Source organism: Euwallacea similis, chromosome 12, assembly GCF_039881205.1.
Source record: "Euwallacea similis isolate ESF13 chromosome 12, ESF131.1, whole genome shotgun sequence".
In the NCBI taxonomy this organism is placed as follows: Eukaryota; Metazoa; Arthropoda; class Insecta; order Coleoptera; family Curculionidae; genus Euwallacea; species Euwallacea similis.
In genome coordinates, this window is record NC_089620.1 from 2,273,588 (window position 1) to 2,301,236 (window position 27,649).

The 27,649-nt window shown below is 33.2% G+C and overlaps 2 protein-coding genes across 6 annotated transcripts in view; both read right to left on the reverse strand.

The window, feature by feature from the left end:
• Window positions 1-3,322, reverse strand: part of Wdr62 (WD repeat domain 62) — a 53,313-nt gene extending 49,991 nt beyond the window's left edge. For both annotated transcript variants that reach the window (XM_066395930.1, XM_066395929.1), the window contains exon 1: window positions 3,124-3,322. The gene's annotated coding sequence lies outside the window, so the exon portion shown is untranslated. The remainder of the gene's footprint in view (window positions 1-3,123) is intronic.
• A 1,131-nt stretch (window positions 3,323-4,453) lies between these two features.
• ClC-a (chloride channel protein 2) lies at window positions 4,454-27,649 on the reverse strand. 4 transcript variants are annotated; one of them, XM_066395843.1, is made up of 19 exons: window positions 27,139-27,649; window positions 18,839-18,999; window positions 12,766-12,886; window positions 10,292-10,435; window positions 10,106-10,234; window positions 9,696-9,803; window positions 9,452-9,634; window positions 9,185-9,395; window positions 8,960-9,061; window positions 8,810-8,889; window positions 7,465-7,619; window positions 7,177-7,300; window positions 6,851-7,120; window positions 6,603-6,787; window positions 6,308-6,505; window positions 5,390-5,565; window positions 5,102-5,228; window positions 4,846-5,041; window positions 4,454-4,781 (listed from the first exon to the last, which is right to left on the reverse strand). In XM_066395843.1, the coding sequence occupies exons 2-19, from the start codon at window positions 18,932-18,934 to the stop codon at window positions 4,606-4,608; spliced, it is 2,781 nt and encodes a 926-aa protein (XP_066251940.1). In that variant the 5' UTR covers window positions 18,935-18,999; window positions 27,139-27,649; the 3' UTR covers window positions 4,454-4,605. The 4 variants fall into 4 exon arrangements, with proteins under 4 accessions (XP_066251940.1, XP_066251941.1, XP_066251939.1 ...); XM_066395844.1 differs by lacking the exon at window positions 27,139-27,649 and adding an exon at window positions 21,587-21,933; XM_066395842.1 differs by lacking the exons at window positions 18,839-18,999; window positions 27,139-27,649 and adding an exon at window positions 15,567-15,850.

Sequence of the window (27,649 nt, forward strand, 5' to 3'; positions counted from 1 at the left end):
CAAACTAAATTTGCACATCAATGCCATCAGGAAAATGTAATTTTTAAGCATACTCACTTTTATTTTTAATGATACAAAACCTGTCTTTTACCTAAGAATTTTACAGGTTTTATTTATTTTCAACTGAAACAAATGCTAAAAAAGTATATTACTTGATTAAACGAAATCAGAGAAGTTTAGGTAAATTCAAGGTGCAACTCGATTTATAATAGGTAAATATGATTTAAACACGGCTTTATGGCAAGGCTTTATGGCAAGATCTGATATCGAGAGGATTTAATAAGGTTTTTATATCTATTTTGCAAGGAACTATACTCTCATATTATGTTGAAGGATTAAGCCTGCTCTGGTGTCTACAGAGAGTCCCATTTATATTCAGACGGTAAATATGTGCACCCCTATAACGCACATACTATAAAATACTTATACTTGTGTAATCAAGCATAAAACTTCTTTTTTTTTTCGCTCACAATTGAAAGTGGTTGTCGAAGTTGTGCAAGGAGTTTTCTAACCACTTCCAATCGGCATTAAAGAGCAATATTTTTTTACATATGAAAATGCACACAAAGCGTTATTTTAAGGGTTAGGGAATAAAAATCGGTTTGGCAATTCACTGCTGGCGTCATAGTAATAAAATGCTAAACACTATGTCATGCCGCAGAAAAGAATCAGGTATTCATTAAAGAATATTACCTATTTTTCCTAACAATATTAAGAGCAGGGACTTCTGTGAAATTGTGATGTAACCAATTTATTGATATGGAAGATTTAATAGTTTGCGATATAAATTGAAAATGATAAAATAAAAGAATATTAATGGATTAACGTATAAAATCTAAACGCTTATATACACATTTCAACCAATGGTGACCTCCAGAAGCGGAATTTCCAGCTATTATAAATTTTCTAACATTTTCTGCATTTCCCATTTAATCATCTGTGAACGTTCTCAATACATTCATCACCATTTTGGATCACACTATATACATATTTAATCTAGAAATTTTATAGATAATTACCTTTTTTTAAAATCATGTTTTTTTTTAAGCACGATGTTTTTCAGTTCAATCTCTTCTCTAGAAATTGAAATCACTACGCACCTGAAATATTGATGGAGACTAGAATTCAACCGATCTTCGCACAACTCAAAATAATTCAAATTTTTTTGAAAGAAGCCCCACATATAAAGCAGTAAAAGTTGTTATTTACTACTTGGGAGATATCCAATGCTGCTTAGTTCCAAAAGAGAGTCCGCTTTTTAAGTGGAAAAGCAGTATTATAACTATAATTTTACATGTTGACGTTTTTATGTTTATATGTATGTAGTTATGTGTTCATTTTGCTTCATGTTACTACTGATATTCAACATTTGAGTCCATATGATTCATTTACTATTAGGTTAATGATTTTTTTTCAAGCTTTTTATTTTTACATTAATAGATTCCATTCCAAATTCCACCAACGTTGCTCTGTAATCATTTGTATTATTTTGATGCCAATTAAGTCATTATTTATTACTATAAAATGACGGTTAAGTCGTTATATTGGCCCTTGATGAGGATCCACCATTATAATAGCCAAGTAGGCCATAATTTTGATCTTCATTTTGACATATAATAGTCTGACATTTCGTTGAATGTTTGCTTCTCACATTAACAACTTTTAGCTATTTTGGAAACACTTAAGATGTAGCTAAGTTATCAGTACAGTAATATTTTGCCTAATTGGGTAATACAAATATTTTTCTCATGAAATTTAAATTAAATGAAAATTTAATTAAATTTTATTTTTACATTTAGAGGTGGTATGTTATGTAATATGTTGCTTTCTGAATGGTCAACAGTTGTGGGAAGTCATGGGAAAAGTATTTAACAAAATGTTGATGTGTCCATTAGTACTTGTTATAATAAATATTTATCAAAATAAACACCAAACAGGGCTACAAAATTCCAGTTTATTTTCAAATGGTATTGTCACAGGTCATGGCAATCAATTCCAATTTTTTATTTTTCAAAATTATTAGCTAAAATAATGTAACTGATCCCACTTCTAATGAAGTAAGTGTCACCTAAGGTAGATTGCGGATGAAATATTTTTTTGCCAAAATACTTTGGAAGTACCTTGAAAATACCTTAAAATTACTTAGAAACACCCTAAAATATGTGTCTCAGACACACCTCAAAAAAACCTTGCAATACTTCTAAATGCTTCGCAGTACTTATTTCTCAGCAATCACCCTTCATCTATGAGTATAGATCCAATTAAAAATACAGAACTATGTTACAGGTGGAATAATAATTTATTTTGAAAATTGTTCTTATTATGTCACACTTATCGAAGTGCATAAAAAAAGGTCTTAAGAAGATACAAATTGTTAGATTGTAGTTTAACAAAGTTATGAGGCATCATTAAAGGTAATGAACTTGAAACTTTAAGTCTTCTAAAAAACAGAAGATCATAAATTTGGCAACCTTGTAAATAAACAAATAAGGGATGAAATAGTAAGGAATTTATAAAAAATTCCTGGTCAATAGTTTTTGTGTTGAAACAAGTTTTGTTTATTAAGTGTATGTAGTAACTAAGTTTGGCCTTAAATTTGACCTTGGCTTTGACATGTCTTCTGTCAAACTCTAAATAATGAGTTAAGTTAGGACACACAAGTGACGTTTACAATCCATAGCACCCTTGACCAAGAATTTGTTAATACACCCTTTCCTTAAAAAGTAGGTGTATACTCCTTAATTTAGTACCAATTTAGTTAGGTAAATCAGGAGATAAATATTCCTGTAAGCTCAACATCAAAACACAACATTTGTGCTCTGTGATTTTCAAAAAAGTGGGATTCTAACAAAATTCCCAACTTGTCCTAAACTTTGTTCCTAATCAAGACAATAAGAATTACACCTGAACCACTAATTAAAAAGCGAATTATGGGTTAAGCTCATTTTTAGTTCAATTAAAAGTTTAGGTTGGCGACCCATGTAAATAGGTAAATATTCCAGATTCCAGACAGACTTGTACCTAACCTCAATCGATTTTTTTCTAATTTAATTATGGATTTGTAGAGTTTCGTAAATGTACAAATATATGACAAATAGTTGAAAACAACGAAAACAAACATACCTAGTTTGAGAAGTCCTCAATTTCCTGAAGTTTCCTTAAGCAGTTTAAAAACACACAAAACACGAAACACTTTTCACAGCTGAAGGTTAGCACACAAATACGGCCATATTGGATTTTGAATTTAAATTCATTTGTTTGTATCGTTCGGTTTTCTTGATTCTAGAATCATCTAGTAATTTTACAAAGTTTTAATTCTAGCTTGTATTTGTTGTTAGTTTCGTATTTTAGTTTATTTTAGTTATATTAATCGAGGACAATTGATTAATCTTGAAATTGTTTTTAATTATTAGGTATAAAAATAAAAACCACATATAACACTCCTCGTCAAGTTATAACGAACGAGCTAGTGACCCAGCTGACAAAAGAGAAACAGATTAACACGAGCGTCACATATCAGAAAGAGATAAGATAATCGAAATTTCCTTCAATACCGGGCTGTTAGAAAATTTGCTAACAGCACAAGACGCACTGATATGCAACCAGTTTTACAGCTTACTGGAAGTCCCATAGTTAATGGTGCCCAATTACACTACAGACTCCTTATGTGAAAATATTAAAATATAACGTAATTTATCTGTTTCCAAAAGATGGTAATAACTGAGATACAGAGGTTCAAAGTTTAAAATTAATTTAACATTTTTTAATAACGATAAATATAGAAAACAGCTATATTTATAGAAGACATAGCTCTTGGGGTTTTTGTCGATTGGAGGGTTAGAATATTATTGAATCTTGGATGTAGATTAAAAAGGGCTTTATCGGCGACATTTTCATTGGATTGAAAAGCTCATAATTTTTTTGTGCCACATTGTATAGACATTGTGAGTAAAAAAAGATTTTCTCAAATCTCGGTCCTTTTCAGGACCAACGAAATTTTAAAAGAAATCAAAAGTTTTAGCTTTTGATATGTTTAATTGTAAATTTTTTGAGACCTGTTGCGTTTCAGTATAGGACGTAGTACATGAAAAACACTTAGAATTTCATGCATAATTCAAAAAAGAAATAAAAAATAAGTGTTTCCATTTGGAAAACAAAGTTGGTGGTCATACCTGATTTTTGAACTACCCTGTATACATGAATTTATCATAAAAAAAACCGCAAGAAAAAATAAAAATCAACGTGTCTGTGGATTTTGGCCGCATACGTTTGGCATCTTAGTTATATGGACTGTTCCATTCACACCTTCCACACTGTATATAGAATAATCTTTGCATTTAAATTGAACGTTCAGTGGCTAAATTAGATTTTTAGGAAGTAAATTAAATTATCGCTTGACGAAGATGCTTTTCTTCGCTGCATTTTGCATTAATCACGGCAAATAATCTACAAGTAATGATTCCTAATATCTCAGCACTTGTGTATATTCTCATTTACACGTTCCATAAACATTTTCTCTCTCCCTTAACAATTAATACGAAGTTCTCTGAATAAATATAGTACATAATATATAAAAATATTTCCTTAAATTTAAGTGATATCTCTTCACACTTTGGACACCAACTGCGTACTGGCATCTACTTCTTCTAAAGGCTCTTTAACGTCATTTACAGTAACCGTTCCAGTCTCATTTGCTTCTGCGTGCTGAGGTAAGTTTCCACTGTTCGCGTCTTCGATAGCTTTTCTAAGCTCTTTAAGCCCCACTACACCTACCAATTTACCTAAAATGATAAATTGTATTGCTTGTTTCTTGAAATTGTTTATGGATAACTGGGAGATTCTCACCAATGGCTGTAACGTAGGCATGATTGACGCCTACCATAGAAAACAGAGAATGAACCTTCAAAAGTGAAGTCCTTTCGACTAGCTGGAAAGGAGCAGGATCAATGTGGCAGAAAGTGAAGTCCACTGGCTGACGCATTTCTTCGTCTTCCCAATTCTTTTGATCTTCAGTACTCATGTCGCAGACTCGTTCCCGGGGCTTGAGTAAGTGATAATTTATATTATAACATTGTAAAAATAAACTTCACAAAAAATTTACCAACTGAACTTTCTTAGAAGTTGTAGGACTTGTGGGTACAATTTTGGGTTTACTGTCGAAACTACTGGGATTGTCCAGTACTTGCTGACTTTCGCCCCTTGATACGTCTTGCAGTTGGGCAGATTTTCTGAAATGTTATAAGGTCATCAGTGGGCATTTGTTCGAAAGTCATGAATGCTAAACGGTAAATATTAAAGCCTTAAACCACGTAAATCTACATGTTAATTCGCAAATTCAAGAAGCCAAATTCAGCCAAATATCCGAATATCGTATAATGTTGGAAGCTACCTGAAAATCGCCTCAAACGCATGTCGAATCCTACTTTCAGCTCCTGTTACTGTTGTATAGGGAGTACTTCCTGGGCTGGTATTCATAAAAGGAGAAAACCCCTTCAAAGTGAAGGAGTTAGTCTTCTTGAGAATAGATTTCCTTGGTTGCGTACCAAAGTTCGGTGTGTAAGTGTGCTGGAAAACAAAAAAATATAGTGTGTCTTAGGTTGCATGATTAGGAGTTCATGTTAGCCATCATGATTATCATTAAATGATTATTGTTAAACTCCGTTATGGCTATCATTATTGTACCTCCTTCTTGGCATACTTGTAATTATTAATCATAACGGAACGAGTCATTTACGGATTAATAGCGAAGAACTTCGTAATGGTTGTCAACACTTGATGCAAGCACATTATGATTGTGCCTATTTTCAGTGTTATAATTGAGTGGTTGTATTCTTTATTTGTCATACAAATTGAGCGGTGAAAAACCAAATTTCTAGTTTAAGACATAATTTTCAAAAACTATTGGGGAATAGAAATAAAAAAATATATATGAAACTCTCTATGTGTTGCCTATATTAGATACACAGAGTTCTGGCTCAATTAGCCTGCATAGACGCTCAAGGTTGTAAGTGGTGTCGAGTTGTATTTTAAATGTGAGTTTAGTAAGTCCGTTTTAGCTTTAGGTTATCCGCGATTTTGAATTTAGGTTGTTATAAACGAGTAAACTCGCGTATTTAGAGTCGGCCTTAGCAAATGTGGCACCCTTAGCGAAATTTTTAATCATCGCCCCCTTACATCTAAGAAAAAATGGCGACCAGGAAAGTTCGCCACCCGTCTTAGCATGTAGTCACCCAACCTCGCTCGTCCATAAAGTTGGAATTATGTATACAATATTTATACCACCGCGAATACTAAAATTAATTTCTACCTGATGGGGTTCCAAATTGTTCTCAGGAAGTTGTCTTTCCAACGTATCAGGGGCAGGTGTAACTTGGAACCTGGATGGGCGTCGTTTTCTTTCTTCAACTTGGCGCAGAGCTTCTTCCCTGGCTTTCTCTTCGGCTTCTCTTTTCCGTATGGCCGCCACTTGCAATCTTCTTTCCCTTCCAATATGTTTCTCTATCAACTACATAGCATATATGTATAGCATATACATATAATACATATAATGCATATACATATATACATATATAATTTTACATGAAAGTATTTTGAGTACTAACCTGAATCAGTTGAAGTCTCTGTATACTTCCCAACAAGATCATACTGTCAGGCTTATCTACAAGAGGGAAACTCTGCAGTTTTCTATTTTCCTTCAGTAATTGCTTCAGTTCCTCATAGGTCATTCCATGGAAGATATATTTTATGTCTCTCACCATGAAGTCTTCCACATATACGTTATACATTCCTATTTTAATTAAACATTTCTTGTATCAGCCTGACTCCTATTTTTTTTTCCTAAATCACTTACCACTGCTACTAGGCAGCAAATCAGGCAGATACGGCAGTTTCTTAATCAAGATAATGCTGTCGTACATGCTAGGGGCTAGTAAACTGGCTATGGCATTCGATATAAGGACAGCTATCATAATGGGAATAATATGAGATATTTGACCAGTCATTTCGAAGACTATCACAGAAACTGAGATTGTATGGGTCACAGAACCTGAGAACGCAGCTGCTCCGACAGTGGCGTATCCTCCTGGTATTATGAATGATGTGTTGCCCCCATATCTCATTCCTGTCGAGATTTGTAATTGTCTAAATTATGAAGGGAAAGTGTAGGAAAGCGTTTACCATGAGGAAACCACATATGCATAAGTTCTCCAACTATTCTTCCGATGGCCGCTCCGATTTTAAACACGGGAATGAAAGCTCCAGCTGGAACTGGGATTGTCGAACATATTATAGATGCTATAAACTGCCAGAATAGAACAACATCTATAAATGTTTTGAAAGGAATGTTATGAGCATTGAACAATAATTAATAAAAGTTTAATTTAATTTAAGCACAGCTTCTAGTACGTATTAGTTTATCAAAGCATAATGCCCAACACCAGGAGAACTGGAACAATTAATACTTACATTAAAAATAACGTAACAGTTGAGACAAAATATCACACCAGTATAGTCAGTCTTCCAATGTTTGATTATGCTCTCTTCGAAAGGAGTGTGATTGGATTTGGTCCATGTGAAATTACTGAAGAGGGCAACAACTTGGTTGTGTGTTGTAAGGTCACCTACGAACCATAACATAAACCATAAGATTGAAAAAAGTAAAGAAATTAAAATATTTAGAATAATATCGTGATATTATAGGAATTGAGAATTTTCCAAAACGAGAAACTTTTTTAAATCGATTCCAATTAGGTTTCGAAAAGTATGAATGTACTGCTGACTATATTAAGAGCTTTCAAAAGATGCCGACTATTCAGTGCGTGCCATTCTTGAAGGTTCTCCTGTACGGAATAAATTCGGATCGGCCATTTGTCACACACTCAATTGGCACGATCTAAATCGGTTTCCGCTAATTCAGTGAGTGGAGATGTTTTAATTTCATTCATAGCAAAACATGCTGTCTATACAGGCAGATCCGAGTCTATTCAATGCGTGTCATCCATTAGGGACCTCGCGTACTGAATAAATTCAGATGGGTCACTTGCCACGCATTGAATTGACACGATCCAAATTGGTTTTCGTTGATTCAGAGCATTGTGGCAATTTAATTCCATATAATATACAGGGTGTCCCAGAATACGTGGGCAATCCCTCGGATTTATAGAGAATACATCAAATTAAAGTAACAAGTTCATTAAAAAAAAAATTCTATAGATCTTTCCTACGGAGATACAAGCTCCTAATGGACGCATCTATTCGGTAAAAATTGTTTTTCTCAAAAACGGTTCATTTTTGCGACAAGTAAGAATACCTTTTTTAGTCTAAGATAGAGCCTATCTAAAAAAGTTATTTTGATGCCTTTATTAATACAGGGTGTAAAAAAAATTATGATTTTTGTGTTAAAGCTGCTTAGTTTTTGGCAAGTAAAATGTGTTTAAATGGTATAATTTTAAGAAACCCCATCTAATATTCAGCATACTAAAAAAATATTTAATTACACTAAGCACTTTAAAATTTACTCAAGAAAAAGTGACTTCCAGACGTGTCTTTTAGGAGCTTGTATCTCCGTAGGAAGGGTCTGTAGAAAAATCTTTTATAGAAACTTGTCATATTATTTTGATGCATCCTTTATGAACCCGAGAAATTGCTCATAGATTCTGGGACACCCTCTATAGCAAAAGATATAGCAAAATATGCCAACTGTGCCAAGTTCAGTCCATTTATTGTATGTGATATTTAAACTGAATTTTGCGTTAATCTATTTTCGACTATTGCACAATATGAGCATGAAATTGCTGCAAAGCTTACATACCCGCTATGAATTGACCAGTTCCCAATGGAAAAGTTAAAGTGGATACAGCAAGGGCAACAATTCCAGGATACAAGAAGCGACTGAAAAGATATCAAGACTTCTTACTACGTATTTATAAACGTATAAGAAATATGACAAATGCATGCTCACTTTTTTTGTAAAAATGCATTGATTGTTTTACTCCTTCTCATGAACATTACATATTGCCTATGCATCCACACGTAAAACGCTCCTCCCAATCCACAGAAAGCTCTGGAAATAAAGAGAAAGCAGATTTTCCTAATGTCTTTTTTCGCCTATTAAATATGAACTTGAAAATAGGACACGTTCCCTGTTTTAAATATTGGCATCTATTGAATTACGCCTGAAACTTACCCTATTAGAGCAAAAACAAACAATTCCTGTGGATCAAACGGAAAATCCATGTAGAAGTTAGTTTTAAATACAGCTGTTACTGTATCGGCACTCTGGAACCAAACCGCCAACAGCCGAAACATGGTAGCTCCACAAACAGCTGCAAAGAATCCTCTCCAGTAGTTTCTAACGGCGAAATATGTGGTTGTTACTTCTATACTGAAGAGTACTCCTAAACTTTCAATGATCCATGATTATCATCATCAGAAAGCTTGAGAAATATTTTACCTCCAACAGGAGCAGCAAAGCAACTGGCAACTCCCACTGCGGATGCTGCAGCCAACATCTCAGTAGTTCTACTTTCATTTTCATAGATTCCTTGGAAACCAGTAACCAGCTTACTGAGCAATGTAGCTGAGATACTGGCGATGTGGACAAAGGGACCTTCCTTTCCTAGAGGTATTCCACTGCCTTGAAAGAAAGACAAAAGTTTGCTTACGTTTGTATTTCGGTTCCAAAGACCCGTACCTACCTAAAGTGGTGGTCAATCCGATAACTTTGGCAACTAAAGTTTTGAAAGTGAGGTATTCCTTAAGAGCCACTCCTCGTAGAATCGTTTTCATTTCCGGAATTCCAGAACCTTAAAGAAAATTCCTAAGATTTTTATCATTCATGTGTGTCTGCATGCAACATTAGGGCGACTCAATATGTAAAATAACGACAACAGCCATTATTTGGGACCCCAGATTAAAGAGATCCCGGCCATCCAGATCAGTTAGATAGATCCCAGTCTTTCGGGCACGAAACTCATTATAAAATGCTGTTTTGTGTAACTCATGATATTGTAGAACTTTATTCCATTCCTTCCACAAAATCCCACTAGTTACACAAAACTCTGCATTTCCTAACTAGTTATTATATCTACACCTTCTACCTACCTACCTATTGATTGAGGTGCTACCAGATGCACAAATCCTGCACTAAACAATATTAACGTTACTGGTAAGAAGACCCATGCTGCATACTGGGCCGCTGGATGGCGGGTGAGGTCGTTATACAACCATAATCTAGCTGTTAATTATGACGAATTTGATCAAATATGCATTAAGGTGTATGCAATGAACTAACCTGCATTACATATGAATATGCCACTATCCATAATAAAACTTATAAGGGCCATGATTATGCCCAATAGGGCCAGAAAGACCCAGTCTTCTCCTAGTCTCGCAAAAGTGTGTTTCCATAGGAACGATATAGATTTTGCAAGTTTGCCTAAATGGAGAAGAGATATTGTGAAAATATAGATATACCAGTGAAAATAAAATTTGTAATGAAATTGTTAATTGTAGTTCTAAAAGTTCTTAACAGTTTTACCGATGTCTGGCAAAGCAGTAGATAATAAAACTGATAATGAAGCAGTAATTAGACGTCCCACTTGATGAATCTTCATAATCAGAGTAAAACCAACAGACTTTATGAAGAAATTAATTCATTAATTCACAAAGAAATTGTCAGTGCAATTCGGCTTTATAGAATTTTATTCCGCAACCAATAATAATAGCATATTATACCTCATGGTTGTGAAGTACAAACATTATTACGGCACAAAGGTCAAGTTGCCGAAGCGTACAGCGTTAAGGGATCTGATACGTAAGTCATAAGTGTTTAAAAAGTGTGGTGTATATACGTGGTTTTTTCACTACTAGATTTAATTGAATTTATAAAATTGCATTAAACTTAAATTAAATTAAGCATAAATTAAGTCTCAAACGAAAAAAGACAACGCGTCTTGAATTATGACATGAACGGTGACCTTTTTTTACATTCATTTCCATGGAAACCGTGATAAAACAACAATGGGAATGATAATGAAATTGTGCCTAATTGCCTCGCTAGGTAAATAATGAGCCATATACGTGCTATTATTAATCTGCTATTCAGTTTTAGTAAAAAAAGTATTATAAATCAATTCCGCTTGATTTTTCTATTCCCCTAGTTGGATGATGATATAATCCTTCTTAGAGTTTTGTTAAGTTTCAACGTTATTGTCTCAGATTATTTTATTGGCAACTTCTAAGTTTAGGTACGTAATACATTATGAAGATATAAAATAAGAAAATAAAACAGGAATAACTATAAACAACTTACAGACATAATTATTATCACAAATTACACTTTTTTTCACTGCCATTTCGCTGTAATTCTCGTCCAAAAGAGCAGTATGCAATAACGCACCGCCAACTACATTACTTAATGCATTTTTAATGAAAACAGAATGAACACTGAAAATTTTCAAGAAAAGCATTCAATAAATTATATTAATGGAATACCTATATTGTTAAATCTTCTTATCAAAATATTGTAATCCTATTATTAAATTAAAATCAATGGATTAAATCTTTACCAAATAGATTTTTCATTTAGATTTTAAGATATGATCGGTATGACGTAAAATGACGATCGTCTGAGTTCGCTAATCAGGCATTATGCTACTTGCCAATAAAATATTATTATTATTTCGTTCAACACGTTCAACATGTTTATTTGCATTTTTCGATTTATTTTGTATTATGAAATTAATATTTTACATGCAGGGAGAGCCAATAAGAAAATAAGGGTGGCTTGAAAATGATAAAAGTTAGACATGATTGTGTGGGAAGAGTTGGTAGAAATTCAATGGCCAATTCGATGGCGTTATGGAAACGATTTTATGTTTGTCCGATTTTGAATCATTGTCAAAAACAAAAAAAATCGTTGAATTTGAGCTATAAGTGTATGAGAAGTCTGTGAATTGCCATCTGAAATTGATCAACATAAGCTCTACAACTTTTATATTTTTTCGAAATTCTGCTACGTATATAGATAAGGGGTGGGGCTTCTTACCTCGGACATCCTGTACATCGGTAACTACCAGTAAAGATAAATTTACCCCATATTTAATGCCAGATTTACATGTCCACTTGTTTAAATGAAAACTGGTCAATGTAGTGATTGTATTTGACTTGCCTATAATACCGAAGGTACACAATAACCATCCATAATCAGCGAAAACGATCATAGCCACGTTGTCGAGCATTGAGTTAACAACTAATTTAAGAACGTACACTTATGAAGACAGAAAAAACACATTAATAATAAATTATAAACCATTTCAACTTCACAGTTTATTATTAAACTGACATAATATTATAACAGATTAAAATTTTCCGGAAAAAAACTGTATCTGCATTGGTAAACTAATAATTTTGTGTACACATCTTTTCCGGTATCGGTAAGATCATGCAAATAGAAACTGGTTTATAGTTGGCAATTTAAAATATTGATTTACGTAATTAAAAGTAAGACTCATTAATGAATAAAATGCAGTTGGCAGTTCAGAAACTAATGGGCACCTACGCCTGTTTAAATATTTTGATGCGGAAACAATTCAGTATAATTATTAATTACTTTTAAATTAACTAACTTAAGGGCCAAATTATTAATGTGCTGTCAATTTTAATTGCAAGCTAATTGGTCAGATTTTTTATTTTTACGGAAATTTGCGTAATGTTAAAGTTAACAGTACATTCATAATTTGCTCCCAAATATGAAGGATGTCTTACCCTGATATCCTCTAAGCTCTTTCTTCCTAGCTTTCTCCTCTTTCAACCTCCTCTTCTCCTGTGCTTTCAATCCTTCAAGTTTCGCGAATTCTCCGAGCTGACGGCTATACCGGCCATACATCTGAAAAAATAGTTGTGCATTTAATTGAGATTTTAATTAGTATTTGAACCAGCCAGAGTTCGCAAAGAGGGGGACTGGACGCATGAAACCATTATTTTGTAATTGGATTATTATATCAAGAACGATCAACTTTATAAAAAAAATTCCAAGCCAATTTAACGATTTGCGTTCAGTAAATGTGGAAAAATATTAACACGATATGCCTTATCATCTCTTATACAGGGCGTCCCTAAATGGTAGCTACAAATCTCTACCGCAGATATATAATGACGAAATATTTTTGCATAATTTTTCTTACGAGCATGCGTTAAAGTGGTTTTCGCACACGCATTTGTCAGTTGAAAATAGCAGCATACACATGTGCCCATATGTATGTGGTCAAAAGTTTTAGTGCGCGCAATCAGTGTCAAACATGTTGATGAGTTTGACATTGTGGTCAAACTTTTTACCGCACGTATCTTATAAAGAATTTACAGCACGCAGTTAAAACATATGCGCTGATAGGAAAAATATCAAGCTTGCTACATATGCAACTTCACCTTGCATGATTCGCTCAACTACAATCAGCGTTCGGTAAAGTAACACCTCCATACTTGTAAAAAATTGATATTGAACGTTCTTTTTATTTTACCTCTAAAATCTCTTTCAGATTTTCAATCTTCTCAATCTTGTCTTCATCTCATCTCATTATCTCTTCAGACAAACTCAAGTTCGAATTTTTAAATAATGAATTAAATGATTAGTATTAGGGTGATTTTTGAAAAATTGCCATTTTGGTATTTCCCCCAGGAGTCAGTTGTCTTCCAGTTCATTTAATTGACCTTGTATCATTAAGGGTTTTGGGATCCCCATGTGGAGTACCGAATTTAGGACAGTCTGCAGATTGAGACATTACATTTGAAATATATTTTGAAGTACCTATAGATATGGCATTATCGTAGATACAATATTTACCTGGATATATGGCATCATTTACTCCATTTCAAACAAATTGCTTTAATAAAATTATAGCCAATTTATTAAAATGCACTGCCACAATAATTATATGTTATTATATATTTTTGCGTATTTTTTGCCTATTTGATCTAAAAATGAATTTAAGAGACTCTGCCGAAATAAAATAATCCCAAGGTTAACGGATTCACCGCTAATAAAGTGAAAATAAGAAAAGATACGGCTACTAATTTTTATGAAGGGACCACGAGGTGATTTAACAAACATGGTATCTAAAGACACCGACTAATAAATCGATTAAAGAAAACGGGCCAATTTATAGCAATATTTGCACCTTAGTATATTGCCTGCCAATATTGCAGTCTAATACTCCAGACTAATGACGTGCAAAATCATCAAAAAAAATACGTGTAATCAAGGTTGCATTTCTTAGATAACACAGTGGTCATGTAACCACAGAACCGCACTTCATTAACTTTAAAGACACAACACGATGATATTTATAATTCATATTTTTCGTCAATATTAAATTAAAATTTTTATAAAACAATAACAGCAGCTAAATACTATAATATATAGTGAGGTCAAAAAGTTGGAATACTTAAATATTTAAAGTCTTGGTCTTGGTCCAAAACGAAAAATGCAAGACCAAGATAGTCTGTACAAGAACAAGACCAAAACCGACCTTGCCGGCCTTGTCGCGAAATTTCAGTTTTTGATAAACTTTTGATCATTGACCATGACAGATAATACGAAAACTTTCAACTCCAAGTTCTATTCAAGCCTGTGTGAATTATAGAGATTAAACTCTTAAAGTTATAGTTGGATCAGAGGGCTAGTACCCCGTTGGCTTTGGACCCCCTATTAGCATTGTCTTTACCAATGACTTGGAGGTGTTTGCATGCAGCCGTCTGAGCAGTGCCAAGAAGCATGACACTGACAACGATCTGACCTCGGATTCTGTTATCTAGGGCAATTTGGAATGTTTCTCAACAACAGAATATAATTTCCAGTGAACTTCTTTGATTTCAAGAATTTCCTTCAGGGAATCATCAGGGAAAATAGTGTTCAATGCCGGCAGGGCTATTGGCCCTAGGAGAAGTTGTTTTTTCTTGCCTGTTTCTTAACAGCGTCTTACATGAGTTATCATAATTTATTTATGGGTCACTTTGTATAAACAGGCATTAGTTTAGAAAACGCTGGTCTGAAACTAAAAATTGATGGGGCAAACTATATTTGCGTTCTGTGGACAGGGTGGGCGAAAATCTTATTTTTAACGGAGATTGAAAAAAACTGATAATGGCGGTATCTCAGGTTCAGTTTTTATGTTAAACCTAATGGTGAAAATACTTTTTGAAAACATGCATTTTTTAAAAGTTTCTGTAAGCTTTTTCTGTTCAAAATTGGGATTTTTTATTAACTCATATAACGAGGTGTTCAATCAAACATGTTCTCTTTATAAAAAACAATGTTTTCACATTCACCGCCAGAGAATCATAAGTTTTGAAACAAAACACCCTGTATATTATTGGTTCATTCGACAGCTCTCTCTAACTATACTGATAATAGTATTGAAGGTAACAAATTTCTCCTCATTGTCAATATTACATTATCTCATTACAAGACACTCAAGATTACGCGTACTGATGTTGACAAACTTATATGAAGATTTAACTTAAAACTCCACTTGGAAAATCGGAATTGACAAATAATAAAAACTCCTTACTAATGTGTTCTGATATTCTTCTTCCGGGGCAGGTAAAGGATAAAAAGCTACTTGACCAGAACCACTTTTTTTTTTTTTTCGCAAGAATTTTTCGAAATCATCCCAGTCCTGATCAGTAGCAGCGACTTCATGTTCATCCAAGAAGCCGTCTGACGGTTTATCCATTTTGAACCCACACCCACTTTTGTCTGGTTATATGAGGGCACTAAGATACGTCACAATTATTAGGTACAATTCTTAAATAGTCTCAGGTGGTTCTTGAACTTGTAAAAACTGCACGCAGACTGCTTCGCTTTCTGCAAACCTTAAAGGAAGGTTGGCGAATTGCTTCAACTAAGATAGATCATGGTAAATTGTCTCATTTTCTTATTAAAAGGTGGGTCAACCTTAGATTAAATTAAACAAGCTGATTTTTAAATTGCTTCAACCTTGTGTGAACTCGAGGAAGAAACTTGGGGTTTGAGAAAAGCATTATTTTTTTTTTGCATAGAAGATATCATAATGATGCCACTGTTAGACCGAAGTGTTCTATTAAGTCTAAGAGCATATTGGCAAAAGAATCGCTCGAGCGATGGACATCGTGCGGTAAAAATGAGGCACAGTAATGGATCAAAGAGTAAGCGGGCATCGGTGTCACCATTAGGACATTCAAAAATTGGTTTACACATCAAGTCATGTCCAGTTGGGTTTAAAGAAGGCCTAAGACAAGCGGCTAAAATGATATACAATAGCTGTTTAAGTTTGCCTTCGGTCCTACACTTCGGTCTTGAGACTCACAGTGCGATCTTCCGTGGTACGACCTAAAAGCATGGGTACATGGGGCAAACAACGTTTTAGTATAGCAAATTCAAATCTAATAATACACTTAATGTTCTGGGCCAAATAAAACTTCCTGGCACTTTATTATTTTGTTATGTTAAACAAAATACCTAAATTGATAAAAGTAATTCCCCACGTTTTTTGCTTGTAGCCGCCTATGTAATACACGTGTTTCTACAGCAATTATATTATCGTTATTGAGTAAAATTCACCATTGAAAGACATTTATCTGTAAACATTTGTAACCTTCCCAAAGTACTCTTGAACTTGGGGTTTACCTTGAACTTGAGCGCTAACTCATAGATTATTTGGCAAACGAAATGGTTTTTTGTTTTATTTGGAGAAATAATATTGAAGTGTATCAAATCGCCAGTCGAATTAGTTAAGTAGGAAATTAGGAAATGGACTATGAAGATCATCGGCCTCCGCTCCATGGCGAAGGGAGTCAATTGTTCTAAGTAATATTAATCCGTTTAAAATAAAGGCGAACGTAATTTTCCACTTGCTTCTTTAATGGAAGAAAATTTTATGACCCAGAAATAAACATTTCTTTAGTCTTGCAAGTTTGATGTTGACATGTAAGAACTTCGGACAACAAACTGGATATAACTAGAACTACTAAACCTAACTATTAAACTAGAAATGGCCATAAATAGGGCTTTACAATAAAGACCATAATATCTTTTAATGACTGATCATCCCATAATTGTTTCCGATTGTTTTCGGTATATCCCAATATTTTATATAAGATAAGCGTACGGTTCACGAAAATTGAGAACATAGTAATCTGGAGAAGTCCATAAGAACCAACGAAAATACTCAGATTCGGCGCTATTCAAATCTATAAACTTCGTGTAAGGATTAAATATAGAAAATCTAAACGTACATTATTCAGTACCAGGGCCTTCTACAAAGTAACCATTTGCTTATATTGCAGAAGGCCCTGTATTTCTTAACTGTTGATCTATTTACGTGCCTATTTATACCGAGAGGCCACTGACACGTGTAATGTTCTTTTATATATAAGTATACATATAGGGTGAATTTTCTTTAATGACTAATATAAAGTTCTCGGTAATTATCCGGGTTAAAAAAATGTTAAACGGGCAAACATTTGCAAATTTTAAGGGAGTCATTGTTAAGGGTGGACATAGAAGCTGATGTCTACTAAAGTGGAACTTTCTAAGCTCCTTGGTTTCGAAGCTTTAAATTTCTAAACTTTTTTGAACCTTCGAGTGGGCTTTTTTATGTTCGATGATGTCTTCTAAAAATAAACGTTCTAGGGTATTTCATTTCGAAGTTTCACCTTTTTAGACTTTCTTCATTCTTCGAATATCTATTAAACCAGCGTATTAAATCAGAATGGATTATAAACAGGACTTTATGATAAAGATCATAATATCGTTCAATGATTGGCACTTCGATAATGGTTTCCTATTCCCTTAGCGCACTCAACTCAGTGTGGTAAATGCTGCTTACCGTACTGTTATAGTTAAAAGTATTAACAATGTCTAAGTTTTACTTAGGTCAGATTGGACTTGGATTAGCATTAATATGAAGCGTTTAAGCTGAGGATAGAATATTTTAATAAGTCCAGTTATTATTAGACACATGTAAAAAAATGTAAATTTAATTTAGGCAAATACGTCAATAAGAATCTTTCCACTAAGATATCAGTCAAGCATTTTTGTGACCTACGTTCTGATTATAATCATATTAATGAAATTCTGATATCGTTTCAACCCAGATTAAAAATATTGGCATTTCTCTTTCAAAATACGCCATAAAAATGGACATTATAATGCATATTAAACAATGATCTTGAAATTCACGTGAGTAGATGCGTTTTAGGTTAAGGCAAGAGCCATTAAGACCATCATGTGATCGGACATACTCCGATTATACAATAAAGCTTATTGTATTACACGTGCAACTATTTTTTTACTTTTCCGAACGACCTTGAGTGGCCCTGAAGTCGAAGCAACAATGTCCAATCACACCACTTCCACTTATTATTCATTTATTCGTAACCACGTATAGTTAGGATAAAATTGCTTTAAAAGAATTGTTACTGTATAGTAGTTTATGATGGTCGCAGATTTAAAAAGCTATTTCCAAGCTTAATGGTATTCCAGAAACTCAGGCTAATGGGATAATAGGTAGGCGGACTCACCAGGGGTTTCTATAAGCTCGTATCCGGGATTTGCGTAATTAAGCATCTAACGAAATATTGAATAGGTAAAAATGTATTTTTGTAGTCAATTATTTATGGCAAAAAATATATTCATTATAGAGCATTAGATCGAATTAAAATTTTGTTGCAACAGGTGCTTAATAGTAATTACTCAAATCATTGCATACCATCCGGTCTCATGATTTTTGTTACGATGTTTTTGCAAGTTTGAATTGTGCTAAAGGAAATTAAAATAATTTTTAAGTAAGTAAGTGCTTACCAACGTATTTTGGTATCCCAAGCCATATCTCTCGTTGTTTTTGCCATCCAAATTATTGAGACCATCGACGTCACCTACTGTCCTTTGATGGGCCATTTAGGTTTAATCTTAGGACCAGTTTTGATAAGATCAGTCGAGTATACACCAAGTGCCCCTCAAATCTGAAAATAAATTTTCGATCATTTATGGTTTGTAAACTAAATTTTGCAGTAGTCATTAGACGAGCAATTAAAGTTGTCTCTAATAAGAGATGTTATTATGCACTTGTTATGAAATCTGGTCAATACCAAATTATGAGTGCAAGTTTATTAAAATGTAATTTTTCACACTTCGTGCCTCTAGACCCATTATGCTACGTTCTAGGAAATATTCCATTTAATGGTTGTTTTTTTTTATGGAATAATGCATCGGCATATACAATACACATGTTATGAGGTTTTCATGTAGCGTGAACTTTTCTTATAATTGGTCAGCAATCTCATTAGAAATAAAGTCATACAAAAACTGAGAACAGTTTTTATCAGCTTGGAAAAATTGGTTCGAGATTAGTTGTGATGATGTTTCCTAAACGTTGCCTACATTAATTATCATAAATATTTTTATTATTAATTTATTTATTCGGTTATTATTATATTTATACATATTGTAACCAGTAGCCTTTTTCATGTGTTTAAAAGCTCACAACTTTTTTATACTCATATATATCCATAATTTAAACTAACAGTTGGCTTTTCCAATTATTTCTACGTGAATAAGTATATTTTGTAGATCTCGCTCTGTCGACTCGTTTTCGGAACATTTACATTTATACATATATCCTTTAATACATTATAAAGACCATAAGAAACTAAGTGTAGTTCTTACTAAGAAAAAACTGAAATGAAAATTAATATCTTTTACAGGTCTGAATATGTAAATTAGCTTACAGTTACAAAAATGTTGCTATTTCAAAGTGCTAAAAACACATAATTTTAGAATTTTCTTAGAAAACCTCCATTTAGTTTATTATGGTTTTTATGACGTATTAAAACAGGAAAATGTAAATATCTGCAAAACGACTCTACAGGGCAACTGTTACAAAGTATATCTTTCTTATGCAGAAAAAAATGGGGGCATTCAACTCTTAATTAACTTTATGAGGGTACAGGGCTATAAAAACGTTATGAAGTTTTGAACGCATGCCAAAGACCTCTGATGAGGTCCTTGCAAAGCTAATTCGACAAAAAATTTGAGAAATAACATTTGGAAGGTGACAGTAACGAGATTAATTTTAATGCTGTAAATGGACCACCTTGTATATTTTCATATTTTCAATTCCTCTTTAAAATCTAATAGCACTTCATGTCGCATAGCCTATTATGATATTCAAATATTTTTAAAGTAAAAAAAAAGAATTGGTCTATCTTCATTTGTTTCCAATATACAGGGAATTTTTGAAAATTGGTAATTTTTGATGCTTTATTGCATTTTGAGTATTACTTAAGTCAATGAGAAACTGAAAACTGTACTTTATAGAGTTTTTGAGGGGAATTCAGTGGAGTACTCTTTTCTGTGAAAATTTTAGTTTTCCTGCTTATTAATTTTATTAAGTTTATTTATAAAAATTATGCGAAAATGTTTTTTAATGCTTTTATAATTCCCTTTATTGCTAGTCTGCATCAGTTGTAAAAACATCGTCTATGAAGCATAAAAATGTATAAAGACGTAAAAAACATTTTTTATACATATATTTTTAAAGAATAAAAAATATTTTATTAAAAAAATCTAAACTAAAACAATGAAAATAGCAAAATAAATGTCCTTTAATCATGCCAAAGTATATGTATAAAGTGTTCCACATAAATATGTAATTTCATTTACTATCTGCAAGATTAAAAGCCTGACAAAAAACTAAAAACGCTACTGAATTCTATGCGAAAAATCATTACCAGTTTTTCTTTAGTGTAATAAGCGAACCGCAACGAAGAATCGACTATGAAAAATGTTCAAAAATCCTCCGGGTATGGAAAACAATGGAAATACACCAAATATCTTTGGATCAGCCCACCCGACTTAAGCTCAAAAATCGAGGTTGTAACATCTATGGTACATTTGTCGTATCATCATTTGTTCTAAACCGCGTAAAACCAACGAAAAAGGAACTTCTACGTTGTATATTTCGAAGAATTTGATCCATCAGATCTAGTTAAAACGAAGATATGCTGAACCTTTTACAATCAGACGGATCCAGAGCTGCAAAGACAAATCGGCAGTGACATAGTCTGGTGTGAGATTTGTGAAATCAATCCATCAATAATTGAAACCAAAAAAAATATATAGAAGAGCAAAGTTCATTTATTAACGATAAGTTATCATAATTGGTTCTCCAATCATATTCTTAGGCTCGTAGTACAAGGAGGAGATAATTTGTTAATACTTCTGGAAGGCTCTAGAAAACAGATTGTTGAGGTATAAAGATTAATTAGATTTATGCCTATGAATATTCTCAACAATTCCAAATTTTAATTATGCAAATAACAATGATTACGTCTATAAACCCTTTTTCTAAGATTTACTGTCGTTTTCCAAGCAAGCTATAAAACAATTTAACACTAATCCCCTTGGCTTAAAAGATTTAACTGAAACGATTATCAACATTCATCTGATTTTTTATCACGTACTTGACATGTATCAGTTAAGGCATTCGTGATTATTTACTCTGGGTTTTACATTTCAGTCATTATTTAGCTTAAGTCTCTGGGAACTTACTGTTTTGCTTGCGCATTGGCGTGCTGTTATAGAGGTGTCCAAAACAAGCCGCTATTTATAGATCACTTTCTTCTACTTGAAACTTACGAATTTTATGCAAAATCAGGAGAAACGAATATTTATAGCCTCTGCAATCAAAGCGGAAGCCAAAACTCAATTTTTACAAAAAGTCTCGGATCAGTGAACCGCACTTGGTGTTAAATGAAATGTAGTAGAAATACTAATTATGCAAATAATTATTAAATAAACAAGCACTGTTAAATAACATTAAACAAAATTTACGACGGTTAGCTAATGTTATCAAAAATACCAAACAGAGCTGGATGATGGCTTGGCCACCGCGCTAGCCGGACTCAATGCCCGCAAACCCTCGGGGCATGTTAAAATATAGGAGCAAGGACTGTTTGTTGTTTCTTGGACTGGCTCCAAGGAGAATTGTTTTCGGTTTGTAAACGTGGTTAATCATATACAACAAATAAATGTACAATCAGATCTTTTGTGTCTGAAATAAGATAGTAAATAGAGGTTTTTTGTGTAATTCTCGTTCAAGTGCGTTCTCAAAAGGTATATTGGTATTAAATGAGAACTATTCATTGTTTACACATATGGAAAATACTTGGCTCTATTGCATTGAATTAACACCTTTTTCATAATAATAAATAAAAGGTATATCTAATTCATCAATAGAATATAACAAAATCATGTGATTAGTCATTAAGATTAAATACAAACTAAAATTATTCGGTTCGGTAAGTACTACCGACCATATGAAATAAAATTTAGAATGTAGGAAGATACCTATCTATGAATGTTCAACCTGTTTCAGCATTATGAACAGTTAAATATTCAATAATAACGTAAGTAGTCATGATGTTATATTCACGTGATATTGCATGTAAATATTTGATTTTGATCATGAAATATTAGCGACATCAATGACGATAATCGTAATATGATAATTATTTTATTTTTGAAGGTTTTCACACTTCCTTCAAATCATGTTTTTGCCCATGAATTGGGGTGTATTTGTTTCTTCTATAAATATAAATACTTATATCTAACCTAAACTAGCCAAAAGCAGTGTTTTCATCTCTAGAGAAATTAGAGTGTATGAAAGACCCACTAAAAGTAACTCCGGTTAAAATTATTTGATAACTTTGACATGCCAAATGTGAGTTAACGTTTTGTCAGTTAACATTACTAAATGTCAGTTAATTTGTTTTTAGGTTAGTACAGGATGACTGCATTTTATCCAAGCAAAAAGTAATTACTTCAGATTAACACAAAAACATGAAAAATGTCGTTTTCCAAGAATTGAATATTAAGACGTTTTGATTGTTTTGTTGACATGACATGAGCAAATTCTGATTTATTGTAATCGTAGTCCTAGCGGAATGTGACGGCCGACGAAAACTATCTTCTGATTGGTCAAATAGCGGTAAGGCAGTTAATTATAACAGGAAAGAAAAAAGTAAATTCTTGGAAACTTTTTAACATCCCATAACGTTAACTTTCGTCTCCAGAGATAAAAGCTTAACAGGGCACAAGAGCATTGTTGGAAGTAGGCGAGTACCTAAAAAAATCAAACCCAATCACGTGACTGAACAATGACATAAAGTGGAATGACAGATGCCAAAAATTGAATTTTTCATAACATATCTCTGTCTGTCGGATAAACGTTAAGTAGGACAACAATGCAGTGATGCTATAATTATTTAACGATGGAATTAAATAATAACCTATTGTTGATTTTGTGTATACATGTAGTTGCCTATAATAAAATCGCGCACTGTTGATGTTAATAATGATTAAATTGTTTAATACTTTAATTAGCGTTTTTTGTAATCAATGTAAATCGTTATCCGTAATTCATTACTAAACTCAACTTTTAACATCGCTTGACTTGGATTTCCGTAAACTATGTTCAGCTAGATGTTTGTTAATATGTTATTATCACCTACTACTAAACATTTGTGGCTTGTGTTTTATTATTATTATTATCTTATTTCCTTTTTATTATATTTTCTTTCTGAAGTTTCATCTTGTATGGATAAAGTTAAATAACTGAAGAAAGAATACTTTGTTGCGCTATTCATCTTTATTTTTAGTTTTTGCCTGTGCTTTAATTTTTTATTTTTAAAGCTCATTTTATTGAATGAGCCTAAAAGATTTATTTTAAATTTATTTGAGCCATTTATTTTGCTTTTTAACAGTGTAACTGCCATCCAACAGAAATTAAACAAACATTGGTTAATATAAATTGCTTCGCAGCACTTTTAAATGATTACTATTTAAACTGGAGGTGAACGGCCTAATTTTAAAAATATATGTTTGTGTATATTTTCAACTTTCGATAAAAAACTAATTTTATTTAAATAAATGTTTTTATAGGAATTCTGGTACCTAGACTTAACTTGCTACATCATAAAAAATGATTATAAAAAGTGGAGGAAATGAGCAACACATTTTCTCGTATCAAAAATTAGTGATAAAATTGATCGAAAGTAATACAGATATAGATTTGACTGCCCAATCAAATCGGCTGAAACTTCACCTTTTGATATTTCCACATTGTTAAAACATAAAAATTATCTTAAGCAGAAAATGAAATTACGAAAATGAGACTCATTTAGGTATTTTGATTTAAAATTAAAGGTATTGGTGGATGGAGATGTAGAAGACCTGACGGAAACGCTTCATTGTGAAAATAAAAAAATATAAAAATCTTTTTCTTTTATGAATTTAGATGCTTTATCGCGATAAGGCAAGTTTTTAGTAAATTTTAGATCAAAGGGAGAGTGCGACGTTAATGTGATAATTGTGGAAGTAACAAAACGCGAGTTTAATGCACTAACACCTGATAATTTCGACGATTAAAAAGAGATGATTGAGTAAAAACCTATCACTAATTTAGAAAAATTTCTGGAGACTCAGATTTCAGAAATAATACAACACCAAGATAATAGTGCAGGAATCGTCGTATCTAAAGTAATCGTCATTATCAGTACATGTAGTTACATCAACTCGTCGTAATGTAATTTTTTTGAAGGCACATTTAATATATCTGCCGACGACTACAACTTCATTGCAGACGAACATCAATCGGCCCCAAAGCGATATTCTTACATTATAGAGAACCGATTTCAAAACATAAATACAACGTGTCAATTGTGTTTTAAAGAATATTTGTATTTTCATAAATAATGCAAAAATTTCAAGTTCTTTGACGTTGTTCATTAACATTTCCAAGCCTAATTCACTAGCCATAGATGTAAACATATGCAATACATATCAAAATTATAGTCATTTTAATGATGTGACCTCGCAGCTAAGACGAGTAGCCCGAAAATTAGTTGGAAATTCCTTGATCTTGATCGATCTGATGTATTGTTAATTTATCACAAATTTCATTAGGACAGAATTCTCTTGATCAAGCAAAGTCGGACTTTGTGTATCAGCAGGTACGAAGTGAGCAGTTGGCAATTCGTCACAGGGAAAAGTAAATAGGTCAATAAGAACAGCAAAAAAGATACGATCAATAAGAACAGTATGCAATTCCACCGCTGCAACCTCTTCTAGCATGGCAGCCGTTTTTTTTCAAAAAATAAAAAATTTGGATGAAAAAAAAAATTTTTTATGTGAAAATTAAAATTAACGTAGCAATAAAGTTGAATTAAAAATTTATATTTGGTAATGTTTAGAAACTCTTATTTAGATTGAATTTGGGCTCTTTCGAGGTGTGCTGCTGGGTCCTTGTGCGCCTTCGGACACTCGAACGTAAACGTGTCTGTCAAGCCAAATCGAATTTTAAAAGTGTGATTTTTACCCGTTCTCAGCGAGGCGCCATTTCGTACGAGCACTCATTGCGTTTCTATGAAATTTCCCTCCAACTCCGTGCAAATTTTTCCACATTTTCACTGGAAATTTAATATGCTTCGCGAGCGAAACGGGAGAAAATTTGGAGACGCCATTATCACTGACAACCGAAGCGTTACTGTTTTGTTTGCAAAGCCTCCTAGACAAAACAACGTCGCTCCCGTGTGACGTATTTGTGGAAAATCACGTGTTGATTCGGTTATTCTGAATTGAGAGTTGATTATTATAATATACCATAATATAGTGTAATTATAGTATGGTATAATTCAGTGAGATTATTATAAGTATTTTCACAATTTCGACTAGAAAAAACTCATTTTCAGGGCTGACAAATCGAATTTGAGAGTGTCTTCCACGTTTTGGATATTCACCTTCCATGTATTTTAGCTAACTGTAAACTTTGTTTTTTTAAGTAATTTTTCCAAGATTCTGCAAAGAGTAACAGATTTACCAAAACTTCGCTAAAGAGGCTTTTCGCTCCACCTCTCAGAAGAAGAATTGTATTAACATTAACAACACCTGGATGGGGGGTATTTAGTTTTGTCTTCATCGGGACGACGTGAACCCCCCCAATCACCCCATATACTTGCCCTTGAAATACAAGGATTTATGAGTAGAATATTACACAGTTACTTCGTCCATTTAAGTGTTACAAGAGTGCAGCTGAGAATATTCAATTTTTTTGGGACACTTGGACAGTGGCGAGTTCCCTTTTTGTCTTCATTAAGACACGTCCGTATGAATCCCCAATAGTCCCATACATTTCCCCTTGTGATAGAGTGAGATCAATAGGTAAGACGGACGCATTTAACTCATAAAATTGGATTTTATCCGAGTGCAGCTCAGAGCATTTAAATTTTTTGTGATACATTTTGGGGCGAAGGGGGCATTCACTCTTGAATTCATAGAGGTATGCTCATGTTCCCCTTACTATTCAGTAACTGGCAAGCAGGATGGTGGAATTAGTGGTGTGCTGCTGCCCATGTTGTTCTGGGACACCCTGTATATTGTAAAACATTGAAAAATGTTAATGTATTTGAAAAAACGTTTAAACTATCGTAAATGAAATATGAAAAACATATAAAATATCACTTAAAGTTGGTCGTAAAATGCTTTTCACGATCGGCTGCGGTTGGGTACATCACGCGACAGAAAAGGTATTGTATTTAGCCCAATTTGCGAATTTACTTAATGGCGAAAACAATCATAATTTTCCCTTTTAAATTTTCGCGCAATTATTTTTGTTACTTTGCTGTTTCAATTATGTTTTGACTTGTAAGATGTTAAGGGGGTAATTGCGGAATCCCGCATTTGAGACGCACTTTACTCGATTTCTCTTAGAGCAGGCCCTTTAAGCGCAAAACTTTCCACTATCTGCGGCAGCCTTCAATTAAAAAAAAAACAAAGTAAAATCTGCCAGCTTTTTTCAAAAATAGATTTCAGACATTTTTTGCCTCCTGCATTCGTGGAGCTCCGTTTTTTTTGGCGAGTTTGGGTGATAGAATGAAATTTTTAGGCTCGCTTTGCAAATGAATCTGCGGTGATTGTGATGGGCTTAACTTTCACTAAAAAAATATAAAAACAGGTATGAAATTTTAAAAAATGTAAAAAATATTTACAAAGTGCTGATAACAACGTTACATAAGCGTGAAGTAAAAAAATGCTTAATAACTTACTGAGTGCCAAAAAACTTATCGGACGGACTAGTAGAAGCTTCCTCCGTTGGCTGTTGATCACCTAACTTAAATAATCATAATTGTTCGCACCGAACTGCAATCACAACTGGCTATCAGACAATCTCATTATTGTAAATAAGCAAACAGCAAAATGTTTTAAAGATAGCGCGCTCGTTATCATGCTCACCCAGCTCTCATGTCAAAAGTACCTCATACTTATACTTAAGTCAAGAATTTATAAGATTCCTCGTTAAGACCGGCGTGACTTTTTTTATAGCCCCGTGTTAAGGCGTCTGAATGACTTGATATTCGATACTGAATCTAATTTACAATTTGCGGTCATTTTTCGATATCAGTAGTTCTTGTTAAACTAGTATGAATACGATTACTATTATTTCGATAAACATTGTAATGATATTTGTAAACAAACATTACACCAAGTTGTAAGTTGGAGCACAGCTATTCAGACGTGTGCTAAAAAGCAGATTATGTACGCGATTTTGTGTGGAAG